The sequence below is a fragment of the Kogia breviceps genome, chromosome 3, assembly GCF_026419965.1.
Source record: "Kogia breviceps isolate mKogBre1 chromosome 3, mKogBre1 haplotype 1, whole genome shotgun sequence".
NCBI classification, from domain to species: domain Eukaryota; kingdom Metazoa; phylum Chordata; class Mammalia; order Artiodactyla; family Physeteridae; genus Kogia; species Kogia breviceps.
In genome coordinates, this window is record NC_081312.1 from 37,702,641 (window position 1) to 37,725,756 (window position 23,116).

General features: G+C 35.7%; 1 protein-coding gene across 8 annotated transcripts in view; it reads right to left on the bottom strand.

Annotated features, from left to right (window-relative positions):
• SYNE2 (spectrin repeat containing nuclear envelope protein 2) overlaps positions 1-23,116 on the bottom strand; it is a 324,338-nt gene that overhangs the window by 211,533 nt on the left and 89,689 nt on the right. For all 8 annotated transcript variants that reach the window (XM_067028349.1, XM_067028348.1, XM_067028354.1 and 5 more), the window contains exons 9-16: positions 17,818-17,918; positions 15,965-16,066; positions 13,531-13,668; positions 3,918-4,082; positions 3,196-3,308; positions 2,182-2,344; positions 613-691; positions 156-343 (exon numbers count right to left, since the gene is read on the bottom strand). In XM_067028349.1, coding sequence (XP_066884450.1) covers positions 156-343; positions 613-691; positions 2,182-2,344; positions 3,196-3,308; positions 3,918-4,082; positions 13,531-13,668; positions 15,965-16,066; positions 17,818-17,918 — 1,049 coding nt within the window. The remainder of the gene's footprint in view (positions 1-155; positions 344-612; positions 692-2,181; positions 2,345-3,195; positions 3,309-3,917; positions 4,083-13,530; positions 13,669-15,964; positions 16,067-17,817; positions 17,919-23,116) is intronic.

The window sequence follows — 23,116 nt, forward strand, 5'->3', positions numbered from 1 at the left end:
TATGAGAAAGAAATTAAACTCTTTCCAAAACTTTGGAGGATTTTTCCGACAGTCATGCTTACTTGTTCCTGGCCTCTCATTTTTGGATGGAAAACGAGTCTCCAAACAAAATGAAAAAAAGTAAAATTGAGCAGGTGCCATTAGACTGAAAATACCTCTTTCATCTGTTCCTTCTTTGTTTCCTCAAAACAAGCCTTTAGTAAACGAAGCTTTTCCACATAAATTGTCCAACATGCCAGCACTTTTTGTAGAGTGGACTTCACATTATATATTTTTTTTCTATACATGCAAAAATGATATTCCACCATTGTATATTGTTTACTAATATTTGGATATTCTCCAGCTATAAGGTTAACAAAACAAGAAAGTAATTTTAGAAATCAGTTTTTCATTAATAGAATAATACTGCTAAGAAAAATACTTGCATACTAATTGACAGTGGTGAAATAAATATGTACACTAACAATATTAAAAGTTGATGTAAGAATTTTCTAAAGAAAACACATGTAAAACCAATTTCTAAAACATTAAGGTACATAAAGAAAGCAAAACAAATACAATGCTATTTTTAAGTGATGGTCATTCCATCAAAAAGTAATTGTATAGCTTTACCCAAATTCTTATGAATTTCTTCACATTTTTGAAAAGAGGTTTCAAGTTGAGCTAAGAACTCTTTTTCTTCAATAAATTTCTGGGGAAAAAAATGAAAATAAAACATATTGACAGTTTTTATTTTTCTAAATGTGTCAAGAAATCTAGATAGAGACATATACACATTGATGACGCACTTAGGCACCAAAATTTCTTTACAGTTTTAATACTACATATTTGGGTAGGAAAAGAAGAAGAGTAGTTCATGAAGAGAGATAGTTAAGGTCAAAGAGACATAAGCAATATATAGGTATGAGACCTGACAGTTTATCTTAATGCAGTAACATAGTTCTAAAATGGTTTTCGTCTCATGAGAAAAGGCAAGTATTTATAGCAATTTCAACAACTCCTACCACACATATTTATTAATATTGCATAATTTATATCAGTTTCTTATCTCATATACCTTTATTAATACTGAATAATTTTTATTAGATATGTTGAGTATGTTATAAATAGATACAATCCATCACATAAAAACTCTTGAGAAATATTAGTAACCAAATTATTATGTGCCTTAAGCTAGTAAAATCTATGGAAAAATAGACAGTTAATTAAAAACTCATTGTACACTTATGTGCTAATGGTATGATTATTTAAATGGAAAAATGAAAAATCAAGGTAGGAAAAAGAAATTAAAATATTCAAAATCTAGTCTAATATAGAATGATGATTCCTGTTTAGGAATGTACAGTATTTAAATCATAAATTGTAAATAAATCTTTCTTCATCATGTTTTTCCAATTTTTACACTGAAGTTTACAATCTTGGGTTTTTCTTTTTGGCCCTCATTCCAAAAACAGAGAAACAGGGAATTCCCTGGAGGTCCAGTGGTTAGGACTCAGTGTTTTCACTGCTGTGGCTCCAGGTTCAATCCCTGGTCGAGGAACTAAGATCCTGCAACCCACAGAGTGCAGCCAAAAAAAAAAAAAAAAAAAAGAAAGAGAAACAGAAAGAAGGATAATAAGGCCTAACTGTAGAAATGACACGGCCAGGCTGCTTTAGTGTTAATTTACCAAATAAACACACACATTTAAATCATTTGCAACATTTTTTCCCTATAAATTGCAAGAGCTAAAACCCCTCCCCCAGAAAGCCTCAAGACAAAACACACTGTTTTTCCCACTCTTAAAACTTGAAAGGCTAAGATTAAAATGTTCGAAGAAAAATTTAATTTTTGACTAAAACCATAAATCTGAGTGGGTAAAAATATTAAACAAGATGTCCAGTAAGTGAAAGTAGGAATTTTTTTTAAAGGAAATAACACTGAAACATTCTCTATTATGTAACTTAGTCCGGTTAACTCAATCTCCTCTGTTGTGCTAAATAATGTTTTCTCTTTCTTACTCTTCCCAATGTCTGTTATTTGACTACCAGTAATTCTTTTCTCTAGGCAATGTTTAAGCTAATGAAAGCTACCAAGAAAACTCATCTCAAAACCTGAAAAGGTAAGGGAAATTGTGCCAAGGAAAAATGCAAACCCAGCACCATGGAGAACAGTTGTCTGAGACATGAAATAAAGCAGCTTACATGCCAGTCTTCCAGCAATAATTCCACAGATTCTTTGCTCCCGTATTTGATGTTCCAAACAACCAATTTTGATTTCACTTCATCTAGCAAACCAAGAACTGAGCACTTATAGTAATGAAATTCTAGAAGTGGAATGAATTTTTCCCCCGAAATGTTGTTGATTCTGGAAGATAGTGCAGGTTTTAGAATTTAATTTAATATTGTTGGCCAAATGTGAGAAACCTGTTTGGCATTTTTTAAAATATTGGGGCTTTAACTTTTTCTTTTAAACACATGAACTCAAATGAATCCTCATATTTTTTTTTAAACAAAGTAAAACAAACATTGTGACTAGATATAAAACAGCTATCTCTACGATAAAAATATCTAACAGAACATTTTCTGAAGAAACTATTCCCCTACTGAGAAATTCTATAATAAAATGTTAACCTCTAAAATATTTTACTGAATTTGAAAACTTCCATATAACTTAATGCAACTGTAATTTCAACATTTACACATTAACAGCTTTCATTATTAAGGCTAATACCCTCTTAATATCATTCTAATAAGCTGCTTATGAATAATGAGAAAAGAGAAAATGATGTGGACAACCGCAAATTAAATAATCTTCATATCTGTAGTTTTTTTGAGTTTATAAAGTGCTTTCATATACCTCCTCCCATTTTACCTAGTATCCTTGTGAGACATAAACAGTGATTACCATTACTCTGTATTTACAAATGAGGAAACGTACAGAAAGACATAGTAACTTGACCACAACCAATGTAAAGAGCTCAGTTTCTGACTATACGTCCAGAACTTTTCCCACCACCATATCCTACCAGGCAATAAAAGAGGAAGTATGTTAGCATGATATAATGTTACTATTACATAAAACATGAAGGAACTGTTATCAAGACTTAAAGACCTACTGTCAGAAATTATCGAAAAGTCTGTATTTTCTGGTCCCTATAGCACCATTAGTGCTCAAACACAAAGGTGTCAGCAGTTGTGAAGGGTAGTGATACAAACCGTCTTTTCATTTCCTCCAATTTGTTAGGTGGTACCAATGGCAAATGTTTTTCGTCTCTATTTTCAAATGTCAGGAGAGTATTCAAATGACAGTCAAATTTATCCATCAGACTCTGAAAAGAAATTTAGCATGATATAACCAGATTTATTGCCAAACACTGTAATTAAAGGCTTGCTAATCTCATTTGCTCTGTGCATGCATTGCATCTTTTTTCAAAACAATAATGATAAAGCCCTTTCATTTTTAACTAAAATGTTGTAAATAAATATTTTCATCATAAATGTTTTAAACTGGACCATTTTACAGAGAGGCGGACTGCAGTTTCTTTGGTAACAGCTTTATTAAAATCTTTTGTTTTCAGATGTATTTCCCATTGCTTTGTGAGCTCAAATGCTATAAATCTCACTTTTCAAATTGTTTCATATCATTTTAGTGAGAATCCAATCTTCTATGTTTTAAAACAATCTCCCCTCTCCTTTTCTGCCAGACTTTACAGAATCCAGACTTCACTGGACTCTTGTTATTGTTTCTACCTTAAACTAGCACAATGCTCATCAAGAAACTGAAAGTATCTTTTGGGACCCAAAAATCTCCAGGGGAATCACCTAAACCATCCTCAAATACCCACTATACTTCCTTCCCTCCTTTCTAGGAACATCTTCCTCAAGAACAGTTCCTAACAAAGCACAGATTTTTCCATGTTTCTCTTTTCTTTTCCAACCTGAAATAAAGTCATTTTCTCTTGCATTAGAGCCATAGTTTCATAGTAATCCTGGGAGGCTGGCAAATCTTCATCTATAAGCTCCTCCACCCCCTGGAGCCAAGTTTCTGTTTGATAGAGGGGTGAGGGCAAGACATGATTCAACTCTGTTTTCCACACATTAATCTGAAAAAAAAAAAAAAAGAAAGATGTTCTTCAGTAGACACTTCTATAGTTTATTTCTTCACATATAGCATGCTTAATTCTTTAAAGAATTCTTTTAAAACCACTCTTTAAAAATAGTATTTTAATTCTCTGATCTGTTAGGCAAGGAAATTTTGATCAATAGGTAAATTTCTTAGTTCTAAGTATTAGTTGGCTAGCTGCTGATTGAGAACATAATTTGCTCAAAAGTAGTAGAAGAGAGCACAAGAATAAAAATAAATGTTTTGATAAACCCATAATCAGTCTGAGAGGGAAATTAGAAATAGTTAAAGCAGTCCTCAAAGCAGGGGTAGACTACTGTACTAAATGACCATCATTTGAAACGTTGCATGCCCTTGTGTTCTCTGACATTACAGCTATACATCACAAGCAGATTTATAGATTACTTTCCTCACGAGGCCTAATCATACATTTACATTAGATATCTATACCATATCTCCTGAATATCTGTCCTTCACCAAAGCCCCCGCCCCCCAATCCAGCCAACCTCCTCATTCCTCAGCCTTCCCACCACTCCCTACATATATGAGTCACATAAATGCCAGCTATATATTGCCCCAAACCCTGATTACTCTCCCAGGTCTTCGCCCTTGCTACCCCTTCTACCTGGATTTCCCCTGCTAAACACCATCAAAACTCACTCACAGAGTCCCATACAGGATAAACCCAAGGAGAAACAAGCTGAGACACATAGTAATCAAACTGGCAAAAATTAAAGACAAAGAAAAATTACTGAAAGCAGCAAGGGAAAAACAACAAATAACATACAAGGGAACTCCCATAAGGTTAACAGCTGATTTCTCAGCAGAAACTCTACAAGCCAGAAGGAAGTGGCATGATATACTTAAAGTGATGAAAGGGAAGACCTACAACCAAGATTTCTCTACCCGGCAAGGACCTCATTCAGATTCAATGGAGAAATCAAAAACTTTACAGACAAGCAAAAGCTAAGACAATTCAGCACCATCAAACCAGCTCTACAACAAATGCTAAAGGAACTTCTCTAAGTGGGAAACACAAGAGAGGAAAAGGACCTACAAAAACAAACCCAAAACAATTAAGAAAATGGTCATAGGAATATACATATCAATAATTACCTTAAACGTGAATGGATAAAATGCTCCAACCAAAAGACACAGGCTCGCTGAATGGATACAAAAACAAGACCCATATATATGCTGTCTACAAGAGACCCACTTCAGACCTAGGGACAGATACAGACTGAAAGTGAGGGAATGGAAAAAGATATTCCATGCAAATGGAAATCAAAAGAAAGCTGAAGTACCAATACTCGTATCAGATAAAATAGACTTTAAAATAAAGAATGTTACAAGAGACAAGGAAGGACACTATATAATGATCAATCCAAAAAGAAGATATGACAGTTATAAATATATATGCACCCAACAGAGGAGCACCTCAATACATAAGACAACTGCTAACAGCTATAAAAAAGGAAATCGACAGTAAGACAATAATAGTGGGAGACTTTAACACCTCACTTACACCAATGGACAGATCATCCAAACAGAAAACAAATAAGGAAACAGAAGCTTTAAATGACACAATAGACCAGATAGATTTAATTGATATTTATAGGACATTCCATCCAAAAACAGCAGATTATACTTCTCAAGTGTGCACGGAACGTTCTCCAGGATAGATCACATCTTGGGTCACAAATCAAGCCTCAGTAAATTCAAGAAAATTGAAATCATACCAAGCACATTTTCTGACCACAATGCTATGAGATTAGAAATCAATTACAGGGAAAAAAACATAAAAAACACAAACACATGGAGGCTAAACAATATGTTACTAAATAACCAAGAGATCACTGAAGAAATCAAAGAGGAAATCAAAAAATACCTAGAGACATGACAACAAAAACAGAACGATCCGAAACCTATGGGATGCAGCACAAACAATTCTAAGAGGGAAGGTTATAGTTATACAAGCCTACTTCAAGAAACAAGAAAAATCTCAAATACACAATCTAACCTTACACCTAAAGGAACTACAGAAAGAAGAACAAACAAAATCCAAAGTTAGCAGAAGGAAAGAAATCATAAAGATCAGAGCAGAAGTAAATGAAATAGAAACAAAGAAAACAATAGCAAGGATCAATAAAACTAAAAGCTGATTTTTTGAGAAGATAAACAAAATTGATAAACCATTAGCCAGACTCATCAAGAAAAAGAGGGAGAGACTCAAATCAATAAAATTAGAAATGAAAAAGAAGTTACAACAGACACTGCAGAAATACAAAGCATCCTAAAAGACTACTACAAGCAACTCTATGCCAATAAAATGGACAACCTGGAAGAAATAGACAAATTCTTAGAAAGGTATAACCTTCCAAGACTGAACCAGGAAGAAATATGAACAGACCAATCATAAGTAATGAAATTGAAACTGTCGTTAAAAATCTTCCAACAAACTAAAGTCCAGGACCAGATGGCTTCACAGGTGAATTCTATCAAACATTTAGAGAAGAGCTAACACCCATCCTTCTCAAACTCCTCCAAAAAATTGCAGAGGAAGGAACACTCCCAAACTCATTCTATGTGGTGACCAACACCCTGATACCAAAACCAAACATACTACAAAAAAAGAAACTTACAGACCAATATCACTGATGAATATAGATGCAAAAATCCTCAACAAAATACTAGCAAACAGAATCCAACAACACATTAAAAGGATCATACACCATGATCAAGTGGGATTTATCCCAGGGATGCAAGGATTCTTCAATATACATAAATCAATCAATGTGATAAACCATATTAACAAATTGAAGAATAAAAACCATATGATCACCTCAATAGATGCAGAAAAAGCTTTTGACAAAATTCAACACCCATTTATGATAAAAACTCTCTAGAAAGTGGGCATAGAGGGAAACTACCTCAACATAATAAAGACCATATATGACAAACCCACAGCAAACATCATTCTCAATGGTGAAAAACTGAAAGCATTTCCTATAAGATCGGGAACAAGACAAGGATGTCCACTCTAGCCACTTTTATTCAACATAGTTTTGGAAGTCCTAGGCACGACAATCAGAGAAGAAAAAGAAATAAAAGGAATACATATTGGAAAAGAAGAAGTAAAACTGTCACTGTTTGCAGATGACATGATACTATACATAGAGAATCCTAAAGATGCCACCAGAAAACTACTAGAGCTGATCAGTGAATTTGGTAAAGTTGCAGGATACAAAATTAATGCACAGAAATCTCTTGCATTCCTATATACTAATGATGAAAAATCTGAAAGAGAAATTAAGGAAACACTCTCATTTACCACTGCAACAAAAAGAATAAAATACCTAGCAATAAACCTACCTAGGGAGACAAAAGACCTATATGTAGAAAACTATAAGACACTGATGAAAGAAATTAAAGATGATACCAACAGATGGAGAGATATATCATGTTCTTGGAAGAATCAATATTGTGAAAATGACTATACTACCCAAAGCAATCTACAGATTCAATGCAATCCCTATCAAATTACCAATGGCATTTTTTACAGAACTAGAACAAAAAATCTTAAAATTTGTATGGAGACATAAAAGACCCTGAATAGCCAAAGCAGTCTTGAGGGAAAAAAGCAGAGCTGGAGGAATCAGACTCCCTGACTTCAGACGATACTACAAAGCTACAGTAATCAAGACAATATGGTACTGGCACAAAAACAGAAATATAGATCAATGGAACACGATAGAAAGCCCAGAGATAAACCCATGCACCTACGGTCAACTAATAATCTATGACAAAGGAGGCAAGGCTATACAATGGAGAAAAGACAGTCTCTTCAACAAGTGGTGCTGCGAAAATTGGACAGCTACATGTAAAAGAATGAAATTAGAACACTCCCTAACACCATACACAAAAATAAACTCAATATGGATTAGAGACCTAAATGTAAGACTGGACACTATAAAACTCTTAGAGGAAAACACAGGAAGAACACTCTTTGACATAAATTACAGCAAGATCTTCTTTGATCCACCTCCTAGAGTAATGGAAATAAAAACAAAAATAAACAAATGGGACCTAATGAAACTTAAAAGCTTTTTGCACAGCAAAGGAAACCATAAACAAGACAAAAGACAACCCTCAGAATGGGAGAAAATATTTGCAAAAGAATCAACGGACAAAGGATTAATCTCCAAAATATATAAACAGTTCATGCAGCTCAATATTAAAAAAACAAACAACCCAATCCAAAAATGGGCAGAAGACCTAAATAGACATTTCTCCAAAGAAGACATACAGATGGCCAAGAAGCACATGCAAAGCTGCTCAACATCACTAATTATTAGAGAAATGCAAATCAAAACTACAATGAGGTATCTATCACCTCACACCAGTTAGAATGTGCATCATCAGAAAATCTACAAAATAACAAATTCTGGAGAGGGTGTGGAGAAAAGGGAACCCTGTTGCACTGCTGGTGGGAATGTAAATTGATACAGCCACTATGGAGAACAGTATGGAGGTTCCTTAAAAAACTAAAACTAGAATTACCGTATGACCCAGCAATCCCACTATTGGGCATATACCCAGAGAAAACCATAATTCAAAAAGACACATGCACCCCAATGTTCACTGCAGCACTATTTACAATAGCCAGGTCCTGGAAGCAACCTAAATGCCCATCAACAGATGAATGGATAAAGAAGATGTGGTACATATATACAATGGAATATTACTCAGCCATAAAAAGGAACGAAATTGGGTCATTTGTAGAGACGTGGATGGACCTAGAGGCTGTCATAAAGAGTGAAGTAAGTCAGAAAGAGAAAAATAAATATTATATATTAATGCATATATTTGGAATCTAGAAAAATGGTACAGATGAACTGATGTGCAGAGCAGAAATTGAGACACAAATGTAGAGAACAAACGTATGGACACCAAGGGGGGAATGCAGCGGGGGTGTGTGTGTGATGAATTGGAAGATTGGGATTGACATGTATACACTGATGTGTATACAATGGATGACTAATAAGAACCTGCTGTATAAAAAAATAAATTAAAAAATTAAAAAAAAAAACTCACACACTCATTTATTCTCTCATTGAGCAAACATTTATGAATTGTGCTAAGAGTTGGGTATAAAGACACAGAAGGCTTCTGGAGTAGAGGAAGGACATGTGGGGGGTGGGTGGTCACACACCACAGAGGACTGTGCAGCGGTTAGATGCCAATTAGATGTACATGGGGGGCAATATGGAGGCACCTTAAATATATGTGTTCAAAACTGAAAGTAAGGAGAATACAATATCAATTCACACAACCTAAAAATACACGGACACATAAAGACAATAGTGCATTTTGCAAGAACACATAAAACAAAAAGATACACATTAAGCACATCACAATGGCAGCCTAAGGAGAAAGAGGGATAGAAAGAGGGTATGGGGATAAAAGGAAGTAAACATAAAATTTAATAAAGGAATAAAAATAGGAGTAGGGCCTTGCCCAGATCCATGTGTCATGAAGGCAAGAGTAAGTTTAACACAACCCTCCATATCTAAGGGTCAACCAGATAAATAATAGCCACAGTTCCTGCCTGAACCACCTAGTGGAGGAAGCAGACAAGGACATGGTTACAGTAAAGTGTGGTCAGCAATATAAGAGAGCCAGTGGGGAGGACTCCACACTGATGATGAAAGTATGAGTTTTAAGTCTGTATTCTCTCTTGCCATTATAGTTCTACTAGAGGAGCTGTCACTATTCTTAGAGTTAAATCACATTTAGAGGAAAGAATAGGCAAAATTAGGTTACTTTTTAAGAATAGGGTTCTATGATTCATTATTAATTCATTGAAAAACATCTACTGGGTGCCCACTATATGCAGAGCAAAGTATCAAAAAAAAAAAACCCATTAAACCAACAACCCAAGTACAAAGATGTTAAATGAGGACAAAGTTAGCCTCCTTTAAGGCAGTCAAATGGAACTACTTATAAACTAGAAATATTAAGTATTACAGTTTTTGCATTTTGTTTTGCTTTTTTTAGCATTATTGAGGTATAACTGATAAATAAAATTGTAAGATATTTAAAGTGTACATCATGGTGAGTTGATATACATTTACATCATAAAAGGAGTCTCACCATCTAGTTAATTAACACATCTATCATTTCACATATTTATCTTTTTGGGGGGGCAAGTACATTTAAGTTTTACTCTCTAGAAAATTTCAATGATAAAATACAGTGTTATCACTATAGTCACCATGTTTTACATTATTTCCTCAGACCTTATTCATCTTATAGCTGAAAGTTTGTTCCCATTAACCAACCTCCCCCTATTTTCCACACCCTCAGTCCCAGACAACCACTTTTCTACTCTGTTTCTATGAGTTTAACTTCGTTTTAAGATTCCACAAATAAGTGACACCATGTAGTATTTTGTTTTGCTTTAATTGCCTTGCAAGTTTATTTTCTCAAAAGGCATAAGACAAAAGACAGCTCTACACTCCTAAATCATTAACTACATACCATTAAGCCTCCAGTCGGAAAAGAATGAAAAAATGTTTTCACTATTATGAATTTTAATATGAACAAGTTAGCATGTGCTTTTATTATATATATCTGAATTGTCTGTGAGTTTCCCAAAAAATAAACAAAGTAACAAAAAACCCAGAAAACTGGCAAACGACTGAGCAAAAGAGAAGCTAAGAACGATACCTCTAACTCAGCTGTTATTCTTTTCACAACTGAAGGAAAGCTGTATATGTTTTGCATGAAACCAAATGTGGGCTTTCTGACTGCGGGCTGTACTCTATGCAGCAGTAGGAAGAGGAAAGATAGAAGGTGGTGTTTACCTTTCATTCCTCTCTTTCCACTCTTAAAGTAGAAAACTAGTTCTACACTTTCTCAATGTTGGAAATTACCTTTGAATTTGGATGAAAATTTATATAGGATCTTATCAGGTCAAAATAACGTAATGTGGCTATTTCCTATAGCAGGCTTAAAATGAAATCATTTATTAAGATGCTTTGAGATATCTGTGTCCTCAACCAATTGAACCAGAATCTGTCTGTATGGTATTGACTGTTATAGACCTGATGACTTTAAAATTAATAAGTTTCATTTTGCAACACCAAGAAAATGAGCAGCACTCTACCTAAGGAATGGATTTTCAAACTACTACCAATTTGTAGCACTTAATCTTGCAAAATAGTTCTTTTAATTGTTTTTCTCATTATTTTGGGTGATTTTTCCAAACACAGGCAGCAAAATTAGACCAGGTCTTTTTGGCCTGGAACAGCCTGAACTATACCGACAATATTTTCTTCCTCTCCTTCTGTTTTGTTGAGGATTCATAAAGTTCCTGCCCTTCACAGGGATCAGTTTTGTCAAACTGTGGTCAGAATAGGAGCTGAAATTGCAATGAGCACTGCCACTTGATGGGAAAATTTCTGAAGCTGCATTAGTTCTTCAAAATTAGGGACTGAAAGGGTGGCTCTTTTAAGCCACTGTGCTAGTGTTTAACGCACTACACAATGGTGTGATAAATATATTCTGAAAACAGTGTGTCGCTCTTGATGGCCAAGAGGATTGAGCAAGAACTGGCAAACTTTTCCAGGGCCAAAGAGTATTTTTGACTTACAAACTATACAATCTCTGTTGTAACTCTGTAAATTCACTAAAAGTCATTTAAAATGAGCAATTTCTATGATATGTAAATTATACCTCAACAAAGATGTTTAAAAAGAATGAAAGCAAAATAAAGACATTTAGACATCAAAGAAAACTAAGAGAATTTGCCATCCACAGATCTGCATTATAAGATAAGTTAAAGGAAGTTTTTCAAGCTGAATGGAAATGAGTTCAGATGGAAACTCAAATCTCTAAGGAGGAACGAAGAACAGTGGTAATGATAAATAGCTATATAGATATGAAAGACTAATTTTTCTCCTTAATTTCTTTAAAATACATGACTGTTTTGAGCAAAAATGTATAACATGGTCTTGGGGACTTTAAAACATATGTTTGTGTCATATATATATTTATATGTAAAGCAACTAAGCATAAACAATGAGAGATTTGATTGCAAGACTTCCACATATTATAAGAAGTTGTACAATAACTTAGAAGTTGTAGAACTTTAAGTAGACTATAAAAATTTTATAATGTACATCGTAATCACAGTAAAAATTTGAAAGAGGTAGAGCCAAAAAGCCAATAGATAAATTAAAATGGAATTCTAAAAATATTAACATAATCTAAAACAAGGCAGGAAAAGAAAGAATAGAGATACAAAAAACAGAGGGAATAAACAGAAAAAAAGCATAAGATGGTAAATCCACATCGAACCATAACAATAATTACATTTAATATTAACTGTCTAAACCCTCGAGTGAAAAGGCAAAGATCATCAGAGTGGATAATAAAGCAAGATCCAACCATATGCTGTCTATAAGAGATGCACTTTAAATATAAAGACTCAAATAGGTTGAAAGTAAATGAAGGAAAAAGATGTGCCACACAGTCAGCACAGGAAGAATGCAATTATCATACTGATATAAGATCAAGTAGACATGAAGAAAAATAGCCTTCCCAGAGATAAACAGGAATATTTCATAATGGTAAAAGTGTTGATTGACGAAGACATAACAATCATAAATGTACACACCTAATAACAAAGTCTTAAAATACATGATACAAAATTTGACTAAATTAAAGGGAGGATTCTACAGATTTTAATAGGTCTCTCTCAGAAATTGATAGAATACCTAGACAAAATGTCAGTCAAGACATTATCTGAATGTTACCAACCACCAGGTCTTAATTGATATTTATAGAATACTATATCCAATAACTACAGAATACATGTTCCTTTCAAGTACAAATAGTATATATACATATATATATATATATATATATGTATATATATACACACACACACACACACACACACACACCATATTATCCTGGGCCATAACACAAGACTCAATAAATTTAAAACGACTGAAATCATACAGATATATTCAGATACACACATTCATCATTACACATTCTCTCTGGGTTTGTCTCTACCCACTTCAAGCATCTATTGATAGTGATACATGATACTGGTCCAAAGCAGAGAGGAGGTTGCAGGTCAATCAGAATATGGATAATCTACTATGGCAAACCAAGAATTGATGGCAAATATAAAAACTTTGGATAAGCCTGCAATTTCTCTAAACAGAATGTTATAAATTCCTATTTCAATATCAACCACTACCCAAATGAGATCATGGAGAAAATATAACGCTCTCCCAACTTTCTGATGAAGCATCTACTCTGTCTTTTACAGAATTCCTCATGAAAGTCTAAAGTTCTCATCCAACAAACAAAGCAACCCCGTGAAAATGTTCTAATCAACACAACACAGTAACCTGGCAGTTGAGACCATCCCAGGCTTCTCTCAACTGTAACTGATCTTCATTCAGCTCATCTAGATTCCTTGTTATCGACAGGACATCCAGAAAGTGTTTTTTTTCTTCATCGAATGACTCCAAAAAGGACAGCAGGCTCTACAATTAGAAGGGTATTTTAAAGACTGAAATGTTTAAACCAGTTTATAAAATGTAATTTGCTATTTGAAGGTCAATAGTTGTAGGTTATATTTAAACTTTTACTTAGATAAAGGTAAAATTCCCTGAATTCAGGATCCTCTCACCAATCCAGTTTCTTTCTTCAGTGCACCCTCATGATCTGGGTGCCCTCATAGTGACATAGGTCACAGCTTGCGTCTCATGTCACTATGGTTGGATTTCTACTGGAATAGGGCAGCAAGGCCACCCAGCTCTACAGGACAAATCATAATGTCCCATGGAAAATGTGAGTTTGTCCTCCCCAAATATGTGTTCACAACAAAACAAGAATGAGAAGAAGTGAGAATTACATGACAGCAGTCATCATGTATAAATGGTTTTTGAAGTTTCCATGATTAACTAAGCTTGAGCCATTCTTCCCAAGTCATTTTATACAAACTTTAGAATATACTTTGTCTTTGCCCTCAAAAATTTAATAAATAAAGCTTTTCTTGGTTTGTATTTGTGTGAAATATTGGTGTTTGAGTCATCAATTCCATAACTGTTATTTAAGATTACCCATAATTATTGGCCGCATTTCTAATTAAATTTTGTGAACAAACTAAGGGATAAGTAATTTGATTCTTTCTGAGAATTAAAATAACTTCATAAAGCCTTTCATTTAAGAAACCTGGGGCTTCCCTGGTGGCGCAGTGATTGAGAATCTGCCTCCCGATGCAGGGGACACGGGTTCGTGCCCCGGTCTGGGAGGATCCCGCATGCCGCGGAGCAGCTGGGCCCATAAGTCATGGCCACTGAGCCTGCATGTCTGGAGCCTGTGCTCCGCAATGGGAGAGGCCACAACAGTGAGAGGCCCGCGTACCACAAAAAAAAGAAACCTGAATCTGTAGTACATTAGTAAATTAAAGACAAGTGAGAGCAAGGCACTTCCTGTGGATGCTAAGCACCTTGTCAATAAAAAAATTTCAGGCCGGAGCTAAGAGGCAAAAAGCACAAGAAGCCTATGCAGTTCAGAAAAAAAGGAAGATGAGAATGTCTTCCTTCCCTGATGGCTCCAAACCTAAAAGAATGGTGTGGCGAGCAAGTCACACAATCCACCGAATGTTAGTGTAGGAAAGACTGGATTCCTCCAACTCCCTCTCTTAACCGATGCGGGGGATGAAGGTCTGGAAGTGCTAAGTGCTATGTAGGCCCATAAGTGTATCTCCTCCTTATTCAGGATGGAGACCAGGTGAGGAGCACAGTGTTGCACAGACTGGGTTCTAAGAAAGAAGACTGTGGAGCCCTCTCTTTGGTTCCTGATAGTCTCTTTCAAAATGGTGGGGGGATAACTGCTTACCCTGGAGAAGCATCAGGACTAAAGAGAGCTAGGGCTTTGAATCTAGACTTCATTCAAATCCCACCTCTACCTTTCAGTAGCTATATAACTTTAGATAAATCACTTCGTCCCTCTAAGTCTTCTTTGTCTTCGTCTGTAAAACTGGAATAACCATACCATACTCAGCAAGATGTTGTAACCTGTAAAACGCTTGTCAGCAGGTGCCTAATATATAGCAAGTGTTCAATACCTGGTGACAGTAACAGTTGTCATTACTCCCAAAGGACATTTTGGTTGAAGCCCTGAACTGTAATTCTGGGATGGCTCCATTTCTGATTTCCTAATCTTTTTCCCTTCAATATTCATTCTGAAAAGCATGTTCTGCTCTAGACCTGGGATTGGAAAACGTGTACTATAAGATATGTAAGATAGCAAACATCTTGGGCTTTGTGGGCCATATGGTCTCTGCTGTAACTATTCAACAATGTGGTGAGAATGCAGCCACAAACAATACTTTAATGGGCATGGTTCACATATAATATATATTTTAATATATATTATAATATATAATACATAAGATAATGTATCCAATAACAATGTATTTACAAAAACAGGTGCTGGGGCCCAGAGACCAGTTTGCCAGTCCCCACTCTAAAACCTTACTACTCAAAGTTCTCTAAGGACCACCAGCATCACCACCATCTGGGAGCTTGCGGGAAATGTAGAATCTCAGGAACCATCCCAGAACTACTGAGTTAGAATCTGCATTTTAACAAGATTCCCCAGGTGATTCCTATGCACATTAAAATTTGAGAAGCTCGGTCCTTCGAACTCAACACTAAAACCTGGAGTTAATTTAGTATTTAAACTATTAACTCTGAAAGTTTTTTTCTAAAAACATCCTACTCTTCCCCAAGAGTAAACTACAAATAAATTACTGTTTAAAGTCATACTTACTTCATACTTCTTACAGTAGGTCTCATTTTCTGAATCCGTTAGCGTTTTCTGTAGCTTTTTCTCTTGCAGAGTTAACCAGACCATAGCATCTTTCACCTTTCCCTGTAATTCACAACACACACATTTAAAACTCTAGCCTAAATATACTTTGTGATTTTTTTAAACAACAAAATTAACAACTTCAAACATCAGTGAAATATTGTAATCACTACACACCAATGACTCATTGTGCCAAAGAGGAATTTTGCCTGTTCATGTAACACCTTAAATTTTAAAATGGACTGAAACTACCATCTGAATATAACTCAAAAAACTAAAGAAAGAAACAGGGCTAAAGAAACAGGGCAACCAAGCCCCTATTTTTTTGGCTTATCCACTTTCATTATTCTTCAATTTTACAGTACATTATTCTAAATTATTTATTTATAGTAGGCATTTCAGAATACTGCTTTCCAATAAATCTAAACATGGGTTAACAGATGTTTACATCTACTAAATATACTGACATCAAAAATATCTTGAACAATTTAAAGATCCTAAAAATAACACTACTAAAAGCTTTGGTTAAGCTATCTATGGAATTGGGCAACAATTATTTCTTCTTTAGATTCTTGTTTAGGCGGTAAGCTTGCACACATTTGGAGGCAAATTTTACTGGCGGAGGATAAAGCAAAAGAAATTGCATCTTATTTCCATTCTCCTTTAACCTTCCTTTACTTTTTTCTTTCTATTAAGCAACAGTGCTTTCTATATATTTTTGCAACTGATTTCATGGACAGTCGAACTTTTAGTTTTATTTTTTGATAAGAAAATTAATTAGAAAAGAGGAGCTGCTCCTCAGCAGGTCAGAAATAAGTGAAGTGCATTATAAGCCCGTGTCTCAGCTTGAGTCTCTCTTCCAGAGTCAGCAACAATCTGGCTTGGTGCCTCAAACATAACAGTTGGAAAAACATAGGCCTACATTTTATGTCAAAGCAAATGTGATAATATGACTACATGTTTACATGTCTGAGGAAGTAGTTTAAAATTTTAAAATAATATTCAAAAACATTTTACTAAACTCACAGCACTCATTTATCTTTATAGATGCAGAAAAAATGTTTATTTTCAGCTCAGTGATTTTTAAGAAATTTCCACCCACAATATTTTGTGTAACTGACTGAAAGTCAAAGGAAAAAATTGAATAAACAAATGGCAGTCTGATGGTAGTTCAACAGTATCTCAACAAACAAGGATTAAGAGTGGAACACAATGCTTCTGTTAATATGGATTATATGATTCCATTTATACTAAGCTAAAGAACAGGTAAAATGGAAATATGCTAAAATTAGATTGTGATGATGGTTGTACAACTATGTAAACATACTAAAAACCATTGAATCGTAAATTTTAAATGATTTAATTTACAGTATATGAATTGTATCTCAATAAAGCTGATAAAAATTACAACAGACAAAAATCCGCTATCTCTAGACTTTTTGAAAAGCCTGCTAAACTTAATTTGTCCTATATAGTACATATCTAAATGCTGTTTTAGATAATTCAACAAAGTTTAATAAACTACCACTTTTAACTTTAAAAAAACAAGCAAAACTAATCTATAGAGAAGGAAATTGGAATATTGGTTGCTTCAGGTGGAGGAGTACCGACAGAAGAGAGGCAAAATGGAACAATCTGGGTAATAGAAATGTTTTATATCATGATTAAAGTATGGTTATATGGTGTATGCATTTGCCAAAACTCATTGAACTGTACATTTAAGTTCTGTGTGCAAATTATGCCTCGATGCTAAAAATTAAACTATTAGTAGGGTACAAAAAAAATGAGCTTGATTTGTACTTATAAAGACATACCTGGGCTTTATCTCCAGTCCCAGGTGCATCCTTTGAATACTGCAGAAACTGTGCCACATAGGTCATGATTGACTTTTCATCAGGATTAACAACATCCACATCTGCAAGATATGCCACACTATCAATCAGCTATAGGTGTGATTTACTATAATTAATACTCAAGAACAGTACTGAAATGAACTTGAAATGAACCAAAGTAGTAGACCAGCCAAGCAATCTCTGCTCACTCACCTTTGCACCAAGGTTATGCAGTGGTTAAGAGCTTAGATCTAGAGTGAGATGGAGCTGGGTTGAATCCTGGCAGGAGTATTGCACAGCCTCAGTTTCCTAATAATAAAATGTCACTGTACATGTTGTATGTATGAGGGCATGAGTAATCAGGGAGGGTGGATAGGAGAAAGGTAAGCCTTCCTCTTGCTGGTGACACAGTGCAGAAAGTTCTCCAGTAGTGTAGAAACACAGAGCAACTGGAATCCACTCCTGACACATTGGTCTTAGCATTTGTGCAGTAAAGCATTTCCAAAAGTATATGTTGTATAGAAGATTTGTTCAAGACATCCACAAGATATTATTCATTCATTTGTGGAGCAAATACATTTACTGAGAGCTTTCTATGGACCAATCTTTGTTTTACATTATAAGAGCCCATGGTGAAATAAATTTGGAAAATGCTGATTTAAACAAAGTTTAAAATATTATAAATTCATTAAGTACAGAACTTCTCCAGGCATATAATAAATTAAGTAGATCACAAAATCACAAAGAAGAGATTACAATATGTTACAGACAAAATGAACACATAATTTGGGGATGTCTTTTGCTACGCCGCCAAAACAACCAATAACGATATTGACAAGGAAATCTGTGTTTATTTATTAATTCTGCTAAATTCAATTCAACACGTATTTGTAGAGAGCCAACAAATGCAGGTCACAAGCAGGTATGTAAGACTCAGTCCTTGCCCTTATGATCTTATGTTTCATCCCTTCATTCAGCAAGTAGATGCTAGACCCTTGAGTAGATGTTAGACCCTTGAGTAGATGTTAGACCCTTGAGTAGATGCTAGATGCCTTAAGACATTATCTGCCCCTTGAGGAGCTTGCAGTTAGGAGAAAGACAAATAAACAAATACAACACACTATGCATGCTTTAGCAAGCATGTTTACTGGGCCCAGGGAGTGCTCTAAGTCAGTTGAGGGAGGAATTGAATCTAATCTATAACCAAATGATAAAATCCAAGGCAGTAAGCATATTAAACACATCAATAAAGAGCTGGGAGTAGTGATTCAATAAAGAAAGGATCCCTAAGAGTTAAGTTATTCTATCTTTTATTGAAAAAAAGTATAAATATCAAGAGATACATAAAATAATGATACTGGTTTAGCTGGATACCTCTCTTTAAAATTTTCTCATTGTATATGAGGCTACGCATAATGATTAAATGTGTTAACAAAACTGTGTCAAAAGATAATTCCCTTATTCAAGTATGACTGTGGTATTTGGTTTGCATAAATAATCATGATGCGGACTTCCCCAGTGGTCCAGTGGTTAAGAATCCGCCTTCCAATGCAGGGGACGCAGGTTCAATCCCCGATCGGTGAACTAAGATCCCACATGCCTCGGGGCAACTAAGCCTGTGTGCCCCACAACTACTAAGCCTGCATGCTCTAGAGCCCGCTCATGGCAACTGGAGAGAAGCCCGCACACTGCAATAAAAGATCCTGCATGCCACAACAAAGATCCCGCATGCCGCAACTAAGACCTGACACTGCCAAATAAATTAATTAATTAAAAAAATAAAAACTAAAAAAAAGGTCCCCCCTCTCTTTAAAAAAAAAAATCATCAGGGCTTCCCTGGTGGCGCAGTGGTTGAGAGTCCGCCTGCTGATGCAGGGGACAGGGGTTCGTGCCCCGGGCCGGGAAGATCCCACATGCCGCGGAGCGGCTGGGCCCGTGAGCCATAGCTGCTGAGCCCGTGCGTCTGCAGCCTGTGCTCCACAACGGGACAGGCCACAACAATGAGAGGCCCGTGTACCACACACACACACACAAAATCATCATGTATTTCATGTTTTTGAGCTATTATTTAAGCTATGTAAAATGAATTATGGGCAATCATTTATAAAGTGGAAATTTGTTTTCATTCAATTGTCTGTTCCACTAGATGCCTAGTTATTTTCACATACTAAAATAGAGAAAATAGTTTACACTAATAATAAAGACTTGGTGAATCACAATGAAAGAAGTATTAAAAGAAAACACAGAAACAGGGAATAGAGCAAAGCATGGGGGGAAATGAAGAAATTTTGAAAAGATAATGAAAAGACAAAAAGGTTCTTTCTTTTTGGGACAAAAAAAAAAGGCAGGGGAGAAGGAGGGAGAAAAAACAAAGAGATGGGGGAAAGTTAAACAAGCAGAATTATTAACAAGCAACATGAAGCCAAACTAATGACAAACCTGATATACAGAAACATGGAATCATTAGGCTAACTGTGAACTTGGGAATATCACATAATTAACTCTTATAAAAACAATTGAGGTCCAAAAAGGCTAGAAACCAGTATCAACAAGCACACCTAGCACCCAGATCTTGGTTTCTAATACCATTCTCCAGTAAAAGGAACCAGGGCTCCTTGGAGGAATGGCTGATCCAAGACTACAGTAGGAAGTATACAAGACGAGCCAGGAGCATCTTGCAGTGCCAAAACAAACAAGCCAACCCCACACTGATGATATGTCAAAGGAGCACAGGAGCCGACTGAAAGAGCTCTCAGTAGCCAAAACTCGGAGGTATGACAATTTTTTTTTTAATTTGAGCAATAAAATAAACAAAGTAGCATTGGATTATAACCCAAAGTATAAAAAAAAAATCCATGAATCTACACTGATACAAATAAATAGTTGGATAAGTAAATAAATGGAGGAGAATAGACAAATCTCCTGTGCAGAATTCCAAACAATTTATGTAGCTAACCTGCCCTCAAGGAGAGTGACCTCCTAGGCGTGCATAGTGACTTCCCTGCGAAGAGTACAGTATGGAAAGGGGGGAAACAAAGAGTAACTTCACGGTGGGGAAACCTGACAAACACTGTCTCAGCCAGGCGATTAACATCAACATCAACAGTGATGTCAAGTTGGCATTAAGAGAAAAAGCATAACACAAATTCCAGCATCTACAAAATACCTGACCAGTAATCCTCAAAACTGTCAAGTCATCAAAAACAAACAAAAAAAAGGTCTGAGAAGTTGTCACAGTCAAGAGGAGCCCAAGGAGACATGATGACTAGATGTAATGTATCCTGGATGGGATCCTGAAGAGAAAAAGGGCATTAGGGGAAAACAAAGAAAATGTGAATAGAGTATTGCCTTTATTGTATCAATACTGGTTCATTAATTGTAACAAATATACTGTATTAATGTAAGATGCTAACAATAGGGAAAATTGGGTGTGGGGTATATGGGAACCTACTGTACTGTCTTCCCAATTTTCCTGTAAATCTAAAACTGTCCTAAAAAATAAAGTATATCTAAAAATAAAAAATTTTTGTTATTATTTTAAACAATAAATGCTGTAACATGGATGAACTTTGAACATTCTGCTAATTTAAAGAAGCCAGGGACTTCACTGGTGGTGCAGTGGTTAAGAATCCACCTGCCATTGCAGGGGACATGGGATCGAACCCTGGTCTGGGAAGATCCCACATGCTGTGGAACAACTAAGCCTATGCACCACAACTACTGAGCCCGCGTGCCACAAATACTGAAGCCCGTGTGCCTAGATCCTGTGCTCTGCAACAAAGAGAAGCAACCGCAGTGGTAAGCCCGCGCACTGCAACGAAGAGCAGCCTCCGCTCACACAACCAGAGAAAGCCTGCGTGCAGCAACAAAGACCCAACGCAGCCAAAGGTAAATAAATAAATTTATAAAATAAATTTTAAAAAATAAGCCAGTCACAAAAGACCACATATTGTATGATTCAGTTCATGTTATATTTCCAGACTTGGCAAGTCTATAGAGACAGAAAGTAGATTAGTGGTTGCCTAGGGCTTTGTGGGGGGATGGGGGATGGGGGAAATGGGGAGGGACTGAAAATGGGCTCGGGGTTTATTCTGGGGGGTGATGAAAATGTTCTAAATTTGATTATGATGATGGTTGCAAAATTTCGTGAAGTTACTAAAAACCATTCAATTGTACAGTTAAATGGGTAAACTGTATGGTATGTGAATTATATCTCAATACAGCTATTTAAAACCAGAAAGGTTAAGTGACAAGGCCACGGTCACTCAGTCAGTGGTGTGCTCACACCAGCTTCAGAGAGCTGATTGTTTAGCAACTGAATTATGAAACTGCTGAAAATTTAACATACCATTAAAATTTTAATTCTGTAAATGCACAATTACATAAATTATATTAAAACAAAGGTAATAAATACTTAAAACTCATCACTTCCCAGGTATTTCACTGCATTTTACTACTATCCACACCTCTAAGGTTATGTCTATTGTATCTGTATGATAGAAATAATATATAATGGTGTGCGACTGTACATCTTTTCCCCGTGTATTCAGTGACTTCACATTGGTGGCAAGATTTATACCACAGAAAATCAGCAGATGACGGCTTGATTTGCTGTTTTGTTGAGTGCCAAGAAAAGGATGGAGATATTGTTAACAATGCAGGCTAATCTTAAAAGTATGTGCTGTCTATAGCTGTCAAATTGTGAATGGAACAAAAATCGAATTCTTCCAGTATTCTCCCAGCAAAGAAGTCATTCACATCACTGAAGAACAAGTGCAGCTCTGACATACCTCTTTGCTGTTACACTTACTCATTAATGCAAAGGAAGTTATCCACCAACACTCATGTCAGAACTGCACTGGTTCAGCAACTGCAACCTTAAGTTGGCTACAGATTGATACAAGAGTTTGGCAAAAATCAACAAAAGCATTTGGGGGCTATATGGAAGTTATAATAAAGTGTATCATATCTTTTATTATTATTTGTAAACTGTGTGCTACACATCATTTATGTTTGTAAAATTTACAATAGACATGTATATGTACATACACAACACTGTTTCAGAGAGCCTAACATTAAACATTGACCCACACACCCCTGTTGCAGAGCGCTGAGACTAGAATTTGTATTTCTTGACCTGTTAGTTCCTTATAACTTTCACTAATCCTACATGCCTTTTTTTTTTTTTTTTTGCGGTACGCGGGCCTCTCACTGTTGTGCGGCCTCTCCCGTTGCGGAGCACAGGCTCCGGACGCGCAGGCTCAGTGGTCATGGCTCACGG